The sequence below is a fragment of the Haliotis cracherodii genome, unplaced genomic scaffold (assembly GCF_022045235.1).
Source record: "Haliotis cracherodii isolate W230 unplaced genomic scaffold, xgHalCrac1.p SCAF_4, whole genome shotgun sequence".
Classification (NCBI taxonomy): Eukaryota; Metazoa; Mollusca; class Gastropoda; order Lepetellida; family Haliotidae; genus Haliotis; species Haliotis cracherodii.
In genome coordinates, this window is record NW_027266297.1 from 37,284,802 (window position 1) to 37,299,592 (window position 14,791).

The 14,791-nt window shown below is 41.2% G+C and overlaps 1 protein-coding gene across 3 annotated transcripts in view; it reads right to left on the reverse strand.

The window, feature by feature from the left end:
• LOC139478712 (coiled-coil and C2 domain-containing protein 2A-like) overlaps positions 1 to 14,791 on the reverse strand; it is a 63,349-nt gene that overhangs the window by 7,795 nt on the left and 40,763 nt on the right. For all 3 annotated transcript variants that reach the window (XM_071261300.1, XM_071261299.1, XM_071261298.1), the window contains 5 exons: positions 13,842 to 13,938; positions 12,059 to 12,157; positions 3,207 to 3,392; positions 2,120 to 2,320; positions 511 to 600 (listed from right to left, as the gene is read on the reverse strand). In XM_071261300.1, the coding sequence (XP_071117401.1) occupies positions 511 to 600; positions 2,120 to 2,320; positions 3,207 to 3,392; positions 12,059 to 12,157; positions 13,842 to 13,938 (673 nt within the window). The remainder of the gene's footprint in view (positions 1 to 510; positions 601 to 2,119; positions 2,321 to 3,206; positions 3,393 to 12,058; positions 12,158 to 13,841; positions 13,939 to 14,791) is intronic.

Genomic DNA, 14,791 nt, shown 5'->3' on the forward strand with positions numbered 1-14,791 from the left:
TTCGGCAAATGACTTTGTCCGAATTATGCCTCTGTTCACCCACAGTGTATGGGAACCCGGTAGGATGATAAGGTAATTTGACTGATAACCTTCTAGCGCCTCACAGGAAACTTTGGTTGTATACTGCCTATGGAGCTGAGAAAGAAATAGAGTGCACACTGATCAAATGACAGGGGCAATAATGGTGTAGCGCCTTTAGCATGCCACAAATATGGTGCAAGACATATGGCCTCATTATTAAGTGATCAATGCCTTCTGATCAACTATCTGAAAGCCATACTATTGGAGATATGAGTGTCATCATAGCCTTATAAAACAAACAAATTTTAGTCAACTAGTCCTTATTATAAAGATTACATATAGCAAAACCCTCAAAAAGGGCCAATTTCTACTAGTCCTTATGATACCTTAACTATTGGGCAGTTTGGCAAGGACTACAGGGCTAGTGCCAATTTCTAACGCTGCATCATGATGACAATTTACTATGCGAGTGTTGGTACTAAGACTTACGTCTGAGGTGCTCCAGATGTCACACAACCCTGGGAAGACGACTGCGTCAGACACGGAGGGGATGAGAGACACGAACCTGGCCGTCAGCTCCTGGAGTACATGATAAAACACTTCACATACAAGGCTCATACAGTTTCAGCAATAAGCACTTGACCTTGTGTTCATGACGCCAGAAGGAGTTGTGTAGATGTGTGTCCCTTAGATTTGTTTGTTTGTTGTTTAACGCCACACTCAGCAATATTCCAGCTATATGATGGCGGTCTGTAAATAATCAAATCTCGACCAGACAACCCCCAAAATGACATCATGAGCATCGATCCGAGCAATTGGGATACAATGACATGCATCAGCCCTTAGAAGCCAAGATCTTCTAGTCATGGCCTCCAGATTTATCTCTGATTAAACCATTATGATGACGTGAGCGACTGTTATTGCAGTTGATTCTGAGCAAGGAATTCAATGGCCATGAATGTATAAAAATACAGGTTGTTATGCAAAATTACAGATGAATTATATCATTAAATTAAATAATATAGTCAGAGAAATAACTCGAATTGGCTGAATTCGGATCTAGAATCAACAGATTTGAGTGACTCTTCTATTACTCCTAGTACCAGCCCTAGAGGTAGTCAGTATGACTGGGACGGGTAACTCGGGTACTGAGTAGGACCCGGGTACCCACAGGACTACCCGGACCCGTGGTTAGTCACGTGACATATTGTCTAATGACTAAAATTATCTAGAACTCTATGGTTACACTACAAATCATTAATGTTCGCTTTTCTTTCTGATTATGCACCCATTCCTTCTGATTTTTCATATGGTTGAATAAAGTTATAAATTAAGTCAACTTCAGTGTATGCATGACCAGATTGTTTAATACAGGTATCTAACCGCGTTTTGCCAGGGCTATGCTAAAAAAGTTCCCATTCGGACATTTTGAGACATCTCATGTGGCCTACAGTGGGTATCCAGGCAGGGTAGTAAATTTGGACTCCTCCCACCCCTGGTAGTCAAGACAGATGATTTGAGTCACTGGCAGTATTTGAAATTAACTTTGGTTCTGGGGTTCTTGAGGTTTGCTGCTTAGTATTTGAATCTAGGGACCCCTAAATCTTATTAGTTCTGACAACAACCCACTGACTTTCGTACCTACTTTCAATCAGTGCCTGGTTACCAAGCTTTTCACAAAGACAGCCCATTCACAATGATAGCTCAGTCACGAAGCGCCCTATACAGTCTTTGTTTGTTATATGTATATTTTATTTCAACTAACATGTAATTGGTATAGTAAGAATGTAAGGGGGAAGTTGGGTGCCTTTCTGTTAGTCTGCAATCTTGAATCAATTTGATAAAATAAACAAAAAGAAATTTCTCTGGGAAATAGTAAATCAGTCATAAAGATTCTCACATTTCACAATAATAACATTGCCAAAATAACATAAATGTCTCAACATTTGGGGTTAGAGGGAAAATTTCAAGATTCTTGTAATGCTACTTGCACACTGATGGCAGTGATGATACCGGGAGGGTAGAGGTGTCACACCCAAGGATGCAGTTTGCCAGGCTACACATCAAGGGAGACTACTCTGTCAGCCCCAGAACATACCGCTGTCTTCGCTGGACCGAGTTCCCTGCCCATGATATCATCTGGTGGCTTGAGAGACTTGAAGTATCGTGTGATGAACACCGACTTCCCGTTGACGTCGACCACTGTGGTCTTGTACTGCCGCCGAGGGAACTTCTTGTTCAGCTCTTCCTGCCACGTCTCCCCATGCACCATCAGCTTCTCATCCTCATTGGTTGAAAACTGTCACATGACCACAGAACGGTTGTCAACACTTCTCATAGCCACACTGGTTCACTACGGCATATAGTGAATATCTATTTCCATATCTTGTTAAGGCATGTTCTACAATGTGTATTTTAAGAACATTTCTTAACTTAAGATAATCGCATTGAAATCTTGTATGTTAAAAAAGTGTTATTAGGTTAAAAAACAAAAAAATGGTCTTGGTTCTCAGGCACCGCCTGCATAATCACAAAGTCTGCAGCACTTTTCATTTTTATTTCCATTGAAAAAATAAATACCAAAATAATCCTAATACCTAAAAATGATATGGTCCAAAAAAGCACACAGTTTACATGCACACAGCTTTACTGCGTATCATGTGTTATGGTATGGTAATGCTGGCAATAGGAGTCTGTATGCTTGTTTATGTAGGGAGGCTCTTTCCCAGGTTGATGGACGGCTGTTAATTTGGTTACATAATACATGTAGTTTGAACAAGCATAAAAAAAAAACCACTAAAAAAAACACACCCACCCTCACTATTATTTCAAAAGTCTTTTCCTGAGAACCAATTCTTTTATTTTTTTTAAGTCTTAGAAAGAAAATGATGCAGCATACTGCATCGAGTGGTGATAATTTCCTCTTGGGTCTTTTCTTAGGTCTTAGATTGAGAAGTATGAAGAATCCTCCTTTCACATACTTAAGCTACATTTCTACATTTGTTCTGCTCTTAAAAGAGATGAAAGAAATCAAACAATTTGTCAGTCAACATTTCAAATTACTTTCGCAGCAACTTTTCAAACGTTACCCATCTTTGAAAATTGTCTATTCTAGTGAGTCCAAAAGGGTCCTTATCATGCATTGTCCTTATCAGTTTCCACAGAACTAAATCTCAGTAAAGCACCTTTTCCTTCATGAGTTCCGGGGGGTTAAGAGGTGGCTCTATGGTGATGAAGAGACTGAGGTATGTGTTGCCCTCGCCCCGACCGATGCTCTCCTCTACCTCCGAGTCAGGTCCACGACCCTGAGACAAGTCGTACGTGTAACCTAGCAACACAGGCGGTGTGTTCAGACGGAATGTACCATCAATCTGAAATGAACAAAAAATCACCATGTTATAAGAATGAATGTTATTAGCATTATCTGGCTAGACCTAAGTGGTGTGTTTGTTGTTTAACGCCTCACAATAGTCCAGTTATATGATGACGGCCTGAACATAATCATGTCTGAACCAGACGATCCAGTGATTGATATTGGGAGCAACAATCCATATCGTCGGGGTAAATCGACACGCCTTTAACCACGTTAACGAATCTGACGACCCCATCCATTAAGTCACCCATTATGCCCAGCATAGGTTGTTGCGGACCTATTTTAACCCAGAATCCCGACGGGGTAGCATGTACGATGTCACTCATTTAACAGAGTCAGAGCCTGAACACCTAATTCCCATGTGACGAGAAGAGGGAACCTATATAAGAGGGAACCTATATAAGAGGGAACCTATAGAAGAGGGAACCTATATAAGAGGGAACCTATATAAGAGGGAACCTATATAAGAGGGAACCTATAGAAGAGGGAACCTATACAAGAGGGAACCTATACAAGAGGGAACCTATAGAAGAGGGAACCTATATAAGAGGGAACCTATACAAGAGGGAACCTATACAAGAGGGAACCTATACAAGAGGGAACCTATACAAGAGGGAACCTATACAAGAGGGAACCTATACAAGAGGGAACCTATATAAGAGGGAACCTATATAAGAGGGAACCTATATAAGAGGGAACCTATATAAGAGGGAACCTATACAAGAGGGAACCTATATAAGAGGGAACCTATAGAAGAGGGAACCTATACAAGAGGGAACCTATAGAAGAGGGAACCTATATAAGAGGGAACCTATAACCTATACAAGAGGGAACCTATAGAAGAGGGAACCTATATAAGAGGGAACCTATACAAGAGGGAACCTATAGAAGAGGGAACCTATACAAGAGGGAACCTATAGAAGAGGGAACCTATACAAGAGGGAACCTATATAAGAGGGAACCTATAACCTATACAAGAGGGAACCTATATAAGAGGGAACCTATATAAGAGGGAACCTATATAAGAGGGAACCTATACAAGAGGGAACCTATACAAGAGGGAACCTATACAAGAGGGAACCTATACAAGAGGGAACCTATACAAGAGGGAACCTATATAAGAGGGAACCTATATAAGAGGGAACCTATACAAGAGGGAACCTATACAAGAGGGAACCTATACAAGAGGGAACCTATACAAGAGGGAACCTATACAAGAGGGAACCTATACAAGAGGGAACCTATAGAAGAGGGAACCTATACAAGAGGGAACCTATACAAGAGGGAACCTATACAAGAGGGAACCTATATAAGAGGGAACCTATAGAAGAGGGAACCTATATAAGAGGGAACCTATACAAGAGGGAACCTATACAAGAGGGAACCTATACAAGAGGGAACCTATATAAGAGGGAACCTATACAAGAGGGAACCTATACAAGAGGGAACCTATAGAAGAGGGAACCTATAGAAGAGGGAACCTATATAAGAGGGAACCTATACAAGAGGGAACCTATATAAGAGGGAACCTATAGAAGAGGGAACCTATATAAGAGGGAACCTATACAAGAGGGAACCTATACAAGAGGGAACCTATAGAAGAGGGAACCTATAGAAGAGGGAACCTATAGAAGAGGGAACCTATATAAGAGGGAACCTATAGAAGAGGGAACCTATACAAGAGGGAACCTATATAAGAGGGAACCTATAGAAGAGGGAACCTATAGAAGAGGGAACCTATATAAGAGGGAACCTATAGAAGAGGGAACCTATACAAGAGGGAACCTATATAAGAGGGAACCTATAGAAGAGGGAACCTATACAAGAGGGAACCTATATAAGAGGGAACCTATACAAGAGGGAACCTATAGAAGAGGGAACCTATATAAGAGGGAACCTATAGAAGAGGGAACCTATACAAGAGGGAACCTATATAAGAGGGAACCTATAGAAGAGGGAACCTATACAAGAGGGAACCTATATAAGAGGGAACCTATACAAGAGGGAACCTATAACCTATATAAGAGGGAACCTATACAAACCTATATAAGAGGGAACCTATACAAACCTATATAAGAGGGAACCTATACAAACCTATATAAGAGGGAACCTATACAAACCTATATAAGAGGGAACCTATACAAACCTATATAAGAGGGAACCTATAGAAGAGGGAACCTATACAAGAGGGAACCTATACAAGAGGGAACCTATATAAGAGGGAACCTATAGAAGAGGGAACCTATAACCTATATAAGAGGGAACCTATACAAACCTATATAAGAGGGAACCTATACAAACCTATATAAGAGGGAACCTATACAAACCTATATAAGAGGGAACCTATACAAACCTATATAAGAGGGAACCTATACAAACCTTTATAAGAGGGAACCTATACAAACCTATATAAGAGGGAACCTATACAAACCTATATAAGAGGGAACCTATACAAACCTATATAAGAGGGAACCTATAGAAGAGGGAACCTATAGAAGAGGGAACCTATACAAGAGGGAACCTATAGAAGAGGGAACCTATAGAAGAGGGAACCTATACAAGAGGGAACCTATACAAGAGGGAACCTATAGAAGAGGGAACCTATATAAGAGGGAACCTATAGAAGAGGGAACCTATACAAGAGGGAACCTATATAAGAGGGAACCTATAGAAGAGGGAACCTATAGAAGAGGGAACCTATATAAGAGGGAACCTATACAAGAGGGAACCTATAGAAGAGGGAACCTATATAAGAGGGAACCTATAGAAGAGGGAACCTATATAAGAGGGAACCTATACAAGAGGGAACCTATAGAAGAGGGAACCTATACAAGAGGGAACCTATATAAGAGGGAACCTATAGAAGAGGGAACCTATACAAGAGGGAACCTATACAAGAGGGAACCTATACAAGAGGGAACCTATATAAGAGGGAACCTATACAAGAGGGAACCTATACAAGAGGGAACCTATATAAGAGGGAACCTATACAAGAGGGAACCTATATAAGAGGGAACCTATAGAAGAGGGAACCTATATAAGAGGGAACCTATAGAAGAGGGAACCTATATAAGAGGGAACCTATATAAGAGGGAACCTATATAAGAGGGAACCTATACAAGAGGGAACCTATACAAGAGGGAACCTATACAAGAGGGAACCTATATAAGAGGGAACCTATATAAGAGGGAACCTATACAAGAGGGAACCTATAGAAGAGGGAACCTATATAAGAGGGAACCTATAGAAGAGGGAACCTATATAAGAGGGAACCTATACAAGAGGGAACCTATAGAAGAGGGAACCTATACAAGAGGGAACCTATATAAGAGGGAACCTATAGAAGAGGGAACCTATACAAGAGGGAACCTATAGAAGAGGGAACCTATACAAGAGGGAACCTATATAAGAGGGAACCTATACAAGAGGGAACCTATACAAGAGGGAACCTATATAAGAGGGAACCTATACAAGAGGGAACCTATATAAGAGGGAACCTATAGAAGAGGGAACCTATATAAGAGGGAACCTATACAAGAGGGAACCTATATAAGAGGGAACCTATACAAGAGGGAACCTATATAAGAGGGAACCTATACAAGAGGGAACCTATACAAGAGGGAACCTATATAAGAGGGAACCTATATAAGAGGGAACCTATAACCTATACAAGAGGGAACCTATAGAAGAGGGAACCTATAGAAGAGGGAACCTATACAAGAGGGAACCTATATAAGAGGGAACCTATACAAGAGGGAACCTATACAAGAGGGAACCTATACAAGAGGGAACCTATACAAGAGGGAACCTATATAAGAGGGAACCTATATAAGAGGGAACCTATAGAAGAGGGAACCTATATAAGAGGGAACCTATAGAAGAGGGAACCTATACAAGAGGGAACCTATATAAGAGGGAACCTATACAAGAGGGAACCTATACAAGAGGGAACCTATATAAGAGGGAACCTATATAAGAGGGAACCTATAGAAGAGGGAACCTATACAAGAGGGAACCTATAGAAGAGGGAACCTATACAAGAGGGAACCTATATAAGAGGGAACCTATACAAGAGGGAACCTATACAAGAGGGAACCTATATAAGAGGGAACCTATACAAGAGGGAACCTATATAAGAGGGAACCTATAGAAGAGGGAACCTATATAAGAGGGAACCTATACAAGAGGGAACCTATAGAAGAGGGAACCTATACAAGAGGGAACCTATATAAGAGGGAACCTATACAAGAGGGAACCTATATAAGAGGGAACCTATACAAGAGGGAACCTATACAAGAGGGAACCTATATAAGAGGGAACCTATATAAGAGGGAACCTATAACCTATACAAGAGGGAACCTATAGAAGAGGGAACCTATAGAAGAGGGAACCTATACAAGAGGGAACCTATATAAGAGGGAACCTATACAAGAGGGAACCTATACAAGAGGGAACCTATACAAGAGGGAACCTATACAAGAGGGAACCTATATAAGAGGGAACCTATATAAGAGGGAACCTATAACCTATACAAGAGGGAACCTATACAAGAGGGAACCTATAGAAGAGGGAACCTATACAAGAGGGAACCTATAGAAGAGGGAACCTATACAAGAGGGAACCTATATAAGAGGGAACCTATACAAGAGGGAACCTATACAAGAGGGAACCTATATAAGAGGGAACCTATACAAGAGGGAACCTATATAAGAGGGAACCTATAGAAGAGGGAACCTATATAAGAGGGAACCTATACAAGAGGGAACCTATATAAGAGGGAACCTATACAAGAGGGAACCTATATAAGAGGGAACCTATATAAGAGGGAACCTATAACCTATACAAGAGGGAACCTATAGAAGAGGGAACCTATATAAGAGGGAACCTATATAAGAGGGAACCTATAACCTATACAAGAGGGAACCTATACAAGAGGGAACCTATACAAGAGGGAACCTATACAAGAGGGAACCTATACAAGAGGGAACCTATATAAGAGGGAACCTATATAAGAGGGAACCTATAACCTATACAAGAGGGAACCTATAGAAGAGGGAACCTATATAAGAGGGAACCTATACAAGAGGGAACCTATATAAGAGGGAACCTATACAAGAGGGAACCTATATAAGAGGGAACCTATACAAGAGGGAACCTATACAAGAGGGAACCTATATAAGAGGGAACCTATATAAGAGGGAACCTATAACCTATACAAGAGGGAACCTATACAAGAGGGAACCTATAGAAGAGGGAACCTATACAAGAGGGAACCTATATAAGAGGGAACCTATACAAGAGGGAACCTATACAAGAGGGAACCTATATAAGAGGGAACCTATACAAGAGGGAACCTATATAAGAGGGAACCTATAGAAGAGGGAACCTATATAAGAGGGAACCTATACAAGAGGGAACCTATATAAGAGGGAACCTATACAAGAGGGAACCTATATAAGAGGGAACCTATAGAAGAGGGAACCTATACAAGAGGGAACCTATAGAAGAGGGAACCTATATAAGAGGGAACCTATAGAAGAGGGAACCTATATAAGAGGGAACCTATACAAGAGGGAACCTATAGAAGAGGGAACCTATACAAGAGGGAACCTATACAAGAGGGAACCTATACAAGAGGGAACCTATATAAGAGGGAACCTATATAAGAGGGAACCTATAACCTATACAAGAGGGAACCTATAGAAGAGGGAACCTATATAAGAGGGAACCTATAGAAGAGGGAACCTATACAAGAGGGAACCTATACAAGAGGGAACCTATAGAAGAGGGAACCTATACAAGAGGGAACCTATATAAGAGGGAACCTATACAAGAGGGAACCTATACAAGAGGGAACCTATACAAGAGGGAACCTATACAAGAGGGAACCTATATAAGAGGGAACCTATATAAGAGGGAACCTATAACCTATACAAGAGGGAACCTATAGAAGAGGGAACCTATATAAGAGGGAACCTATATAAGAGGGAACCTATACAAGAGGGAACCTATACAAGAGGGAACCTATACAAGAGGGAACCTATACAAGAGGGAACCTATATAAGAGGGAACCTATATAAGAGGGAACCTATAACCTATACAAGAGGGAACCTATACAAGAGGGAACCTATATAAGAGGGAACCTATAGAAGAGGGAACCTATACAAGAGGGAACCTATAGAAGAGGGAACCTATACAAGAGGGAACCTATAGAAGAGGGAACCTATACAAGAGGGAACCTATATAAGAGGGAACCTATACAAGAGGGAACCTATACAAGAGGGAACCTATACAAGAGGGAACCTATACAAGAGGGAACCTATATAAGAGGGAACCTATATAAGAGGGAACCTATAACCTATACAAGAGGGAACCTATAGAAGAGGGAACCTATATAAGAGGGAACCTATATAAGAGGGAACCTATACAAGAGGGAACCTATACAAGAGGGAACCTATACAAGAGGGAACCTATACAAGAGGGAACCTATACAAGAGGGAACCTATACAAGAGGGAACCTATACAAGAGGGAACCTATACAAGAGGGAACCTATATAAGAGGGAACCTATATAAGAGGGAACCTATAGAAGAGGGAACCTATATAAGAGGGAACCTATACAAGAGGGAACCTATACAAGAGGGAACCTATACAAGAGGGAACCTATATAAGAGGGAACCTATATAAGAGGGAACCTATATAAGAGGGAACCTATAGAAGAGGGAACCTATATAAGAGGGAACCTATACAAGAGGGAACCTATACAAGAGGGAACCTATACAAGAGGGAACCTATATAAGAGGGAACCTATATAAGAGGGAACCTATACAAGAGGGAACCTATACAAGAGGGAACCTATACAAGAGGGAACCTATACAAGAGGGAACCTATACAAGAGGGAACCTATATAAGAGGGAACCTATATAAGAGGGAACCTATAACCTATACAAGAGGGAACCTATAGAAGAGGGAACCTATATAAGAGGGAACCTATATAAGAGGGAACCTATATAAGAGGGAACCTATAACCTATAGAAGAGGGAACCTATACAAGAGGGAACCTATACAAGAGGGAACCTATACAAGAGGGAACCTATACAAGAGGGAACCTATATAAGAGGGAACCTATATAAGAGGGAACCTATATAAGAGGGAACCTATATAAGAGGGAACCTATAACCTATAGAAGAGGGAACCTATACAAGAGGGAACCTATACAAGAGGGAACCTATACAAGAGGGAACCTATACAAGAGGGAACCTATACAAGAGGGAACCTATACAAGAGGGAACCTATACAAGAGGGAACCTATACAAGAGGGAACCTATATAAGAGGGAACCTATATAAGAGGGAACCTATATAAGAGGGAACCTATATAAGAGGGAACCTATAACCTATAGAAGAGGGAACCTATACAAGAGGGAACCTATACAAGAGGGAACCTATACAAGAGGGAACCTATACAAGAGGGAACCTATACAAGAGGGAACCTATACAAGAGGGAACCTATACAAGAGGGAACCTATATAAGAGGGAACCTATATAAGAGGGAACCTATAACCTATACAAGAGGGAACCTATAGAAGAGGGAACCTATATAAGAGGGAACCTATATAAGAGGGAACCTATAGAAGAGGGAACCTATATAAGAGGGAACCTATACAAGAGGGAACCTATATAAGAGGGAACCTATAGAAGAGGGAACCTATATAAGAGGGAACCTATACAAGAGGGAACCTATATAAGAGGGAACCTATAGAAGAGGGAACCTATACAAGAGGGAACCTATATAAGAGGGAACCTATAGAAGAGGGAACCTATAGAAGAGGGAACCTATACAAGAGGGAACCTATACAAGAGGGAACCTATACAAGAGGGAACCTATACAAGAGGGAACCTATACAAGAGGGAACCTATATAAGAGGGAACCTATAGAAGAGGGAACCTATACAAGAGGGAACCTATACAAGAGGGAACCTATACAAGAGGGAACCTATATAAGAGGGAACCTATACAAGAGGGAACCTATATAAGAGGGAACCTATAGAAGAGGGAACCTATATAAGAGGGAACCTATACAAGAGGGAACCTATACAAGAGGGAACCTATAGAAGAGGGAACCTATAGAAGAGGGAACCTATACAAGAGGGAACCTATATAAGAGGGAACCTATAGAAGAGGGAACCTATACAAGAGGGAACCTATACAAGAGGGAACCTATACAAGAGGGAACCTATATAAGAGGGAACCTATAACCTATACAAGAGGGAACCTATATAAGAGGGAACCTATACAAGAGGGAACCTATATAAGAGGGAACCTATATAAGAGGGAACCTATATAAGAGGGAACCTATAACCTATACAAGAGGGAACCTATATAAGAGGGAACCTATACAAGAGGGAACCTATATAAGAGGGAACCTATATAAGAGGGAACCTATACAAGAGGGAACCTATATAAGAGGGAACCTATATAAGAGGGAACCTATTGGCACCTGAATACCCAAGGGAGAGTTCCCTAGAGTTTGTTAAAATGGGGATATGACTGTATTTTTACTGTCTCATTCTATTCAAGTGACTTTGGAGCAGAATACTTCTTCAAAACAAAACAAGAAACATTTAGAAAAGTGACAAGACATATTGAATCCCTGGGACTACTCACTTTGCCTTTGTGGTAGAGTGTAGAGAAGGGTATCGTCAGGCACCCCAACCATTTCTTCTCTATTCTCTGGTGTATGTTGCTCTCCCTCTGCCGGTCATCCTGCAACACAGCCAGACATTCCATACAACTACTGGCACACATACATGGAGGAATGCTGCTTCACACTGGAGTTGGCAGTATTCCACTCACTGCAGCCTGTGCTGACTCAACTTTGGGCTGAGCAAACAGGTGGTTGACAGAATCATTGATGCACAATACACAGGTCCCACACTGTAACCACCTCATCCTTATTAGATGATCATACAAGCTTGAGGTACTAGGAACTGCCTTGGAATGCCCATGGGGTATTCTGTAGTCAGGGACATGATTGAGTGGGTGAGTTGGTTTTAACGCCGCTCTTAACAATGTTCCAGTAAAATGTCAAGGCAAGTCAGCTTGATGTGGGAGTGATGCAGGTCGCAGAAGTTTACCACTTTTGTGAATCCCATGAGCACTGGTATGGTGCTGACAAACCTAGAAACATACCTGGGGTGAACCAGGATTCGAACTCACAATCCTAGGAACAATGGTTATCATTGTTAAGAATTCTAAGAATACTACCTCTATTACATCATTGCCAAGTTCCTGTATTTTGGCTGCAATCACAATATTACTAAATCTTCTGATTTTCAACAAAAGTCCTCTTCATTGTCTTGGAATCCCTATGAGGAATTCTTGAGTAAGGGACGTGAGCTAAGACATGGGCACAATTAAATGGGGAAATATTTACACATTAATAATTTGCATATTACAATTGCATATGTCTGCAATGGAGACCATCTTGAGTTATAACCTTAACTATGATAGACACCAAGAAGGCATCCTTAACACTTCCTCAAAGGCTTGTTTTGTTTGTTTGTTGTTTAACGCCGTGCTCAGCAATATTCCAGCTATTTGACGGTGGTCTGTAAAGAAATCGAGTCTGGACCAGACAATCCAGTGATTGATATCATGAGCATCGACATGACATGAACGAGGTCACCCAGTCTGACCACCCGATCCTGTTAGTCGCCTCTAATGACAAGTATGGTTTGCTGAAGACCGATTCAAACCCGGAATCTGTGAAAGTCAAGGTGAGTGAGAGAGTGAGTTGGGTTTAACGCCGCTTTTAACAGTATTCCAGTCATATCACATCTTAATGTGGGAGGAAAGCCCGAAGTTATGCAGGTCTCAGATGTTTACCACTTCGGCGAAACCCACAAGCACAGGTATGGTGCTGACAAACCCTAGAAACATAATCGGGGCGAACCTGGATTCGAACCCACAATCATAGGTTTCTGGCGTGCCTAAGGGACGCAACTCTGCACAGCGAATCGCAGCGCCTTAGACGACTGGGCCACCTGTGCCCCCTGAAAGTCAAGGTAATCATAGTAATACTTATATAAATATTGAGGGTCTTTAATTTCACAAACAGCCAGAGCTAAACCTGTACAGCTGATTTTGAGGTCATGAGTTGACAAAGAATGTTTGAAAATACCAAATTTGTCCTCTTAGAATATTCTTTGTATCATACATGAAAATTCTACATAATTATTAATGTCGGGTGCAGATATAAAACCTTATCCTTCACCTCCTAACATGGCACGATGCCACATGACATTTGATTCAATCTAACATAACAGCAATGGTAGATCCATCCTAAAAGAGAATTTAAGATAAATTCAGGACAAATATTTGATGGCATGATTTTCGGGTGGATTTGAAGGAGTGTGTGAGTTTTGTTCCTAAAACAAGATGGTCCTACCTCCAGGATGTCAACGACGTTTTCATCAAATAGGTTGAGGTAGAGGCAATCTGTGATCTGCTGGAGGCTGTTTGTGCTGAAGTCATCGTTAGGAGCCCTACAACATAACACAGACATGAGCCACAGAGTTGTCTCCCCTAACACTGATTCTTACAAGCTCCTTCCCAGCGCGTGACACCTTCGTTACACTCTCGGTAACATCGCTGCCACCAGTGTGGGCGCGGCCATTTCAAGAATCTTGAAATTTGCCCTCCAACCCCATATGTAGTAACGTTTATACTTTTTTTATGTCTCTGGGAATGCCATCATATTTCAATTTGAAAAGGTTTACGACTGACCATGTTTTCCAGATGAATTCACTTTGTTGTTTTGATAATCAGATTGGTTCGAGATTGCAGACTAACGGAAAATCAACCAACTTCTCCCTTACATTCTTACTATATCAATAACACGATAGTTTTAATGAAACAGAAATTCAAATTGACAAACGAAGAAAGTAATTTAGCAGCGATAAGTGTATTCGGCGTCACGACAGTCGTCACTTGTTTGTAAACATAACGGTCATTCGGTTGCGAGTTCAACTCCAAGCATGGTTGTGGCCACCTATTCACAGTGGGGAGTTTTGACTGGTGGCAGCGATAGTATAGAGAGCTCCGGGAACGTAATATCGCTGTGAGGAGCATGTGATTCTTAGACCTGCTCCATGCTGTCATCAGTATTGTACTCAATCATTTCCTGCAATGTACCAGAACAACCTGACAGGGAATCGGCATCATAACAGTGGGAGTCAAAATTCATGATACACTGCAACAAACTTATCTGCCCAAACTGGCTTCCACAGGAGATATTGCTTGGGTGAGATCAAGCGACATCTTCTATACTAGGAGACATTGCTACAATGAAATAGTATCATGATGCTTTGCAGACCATTGTGACATCATCAGTTATGA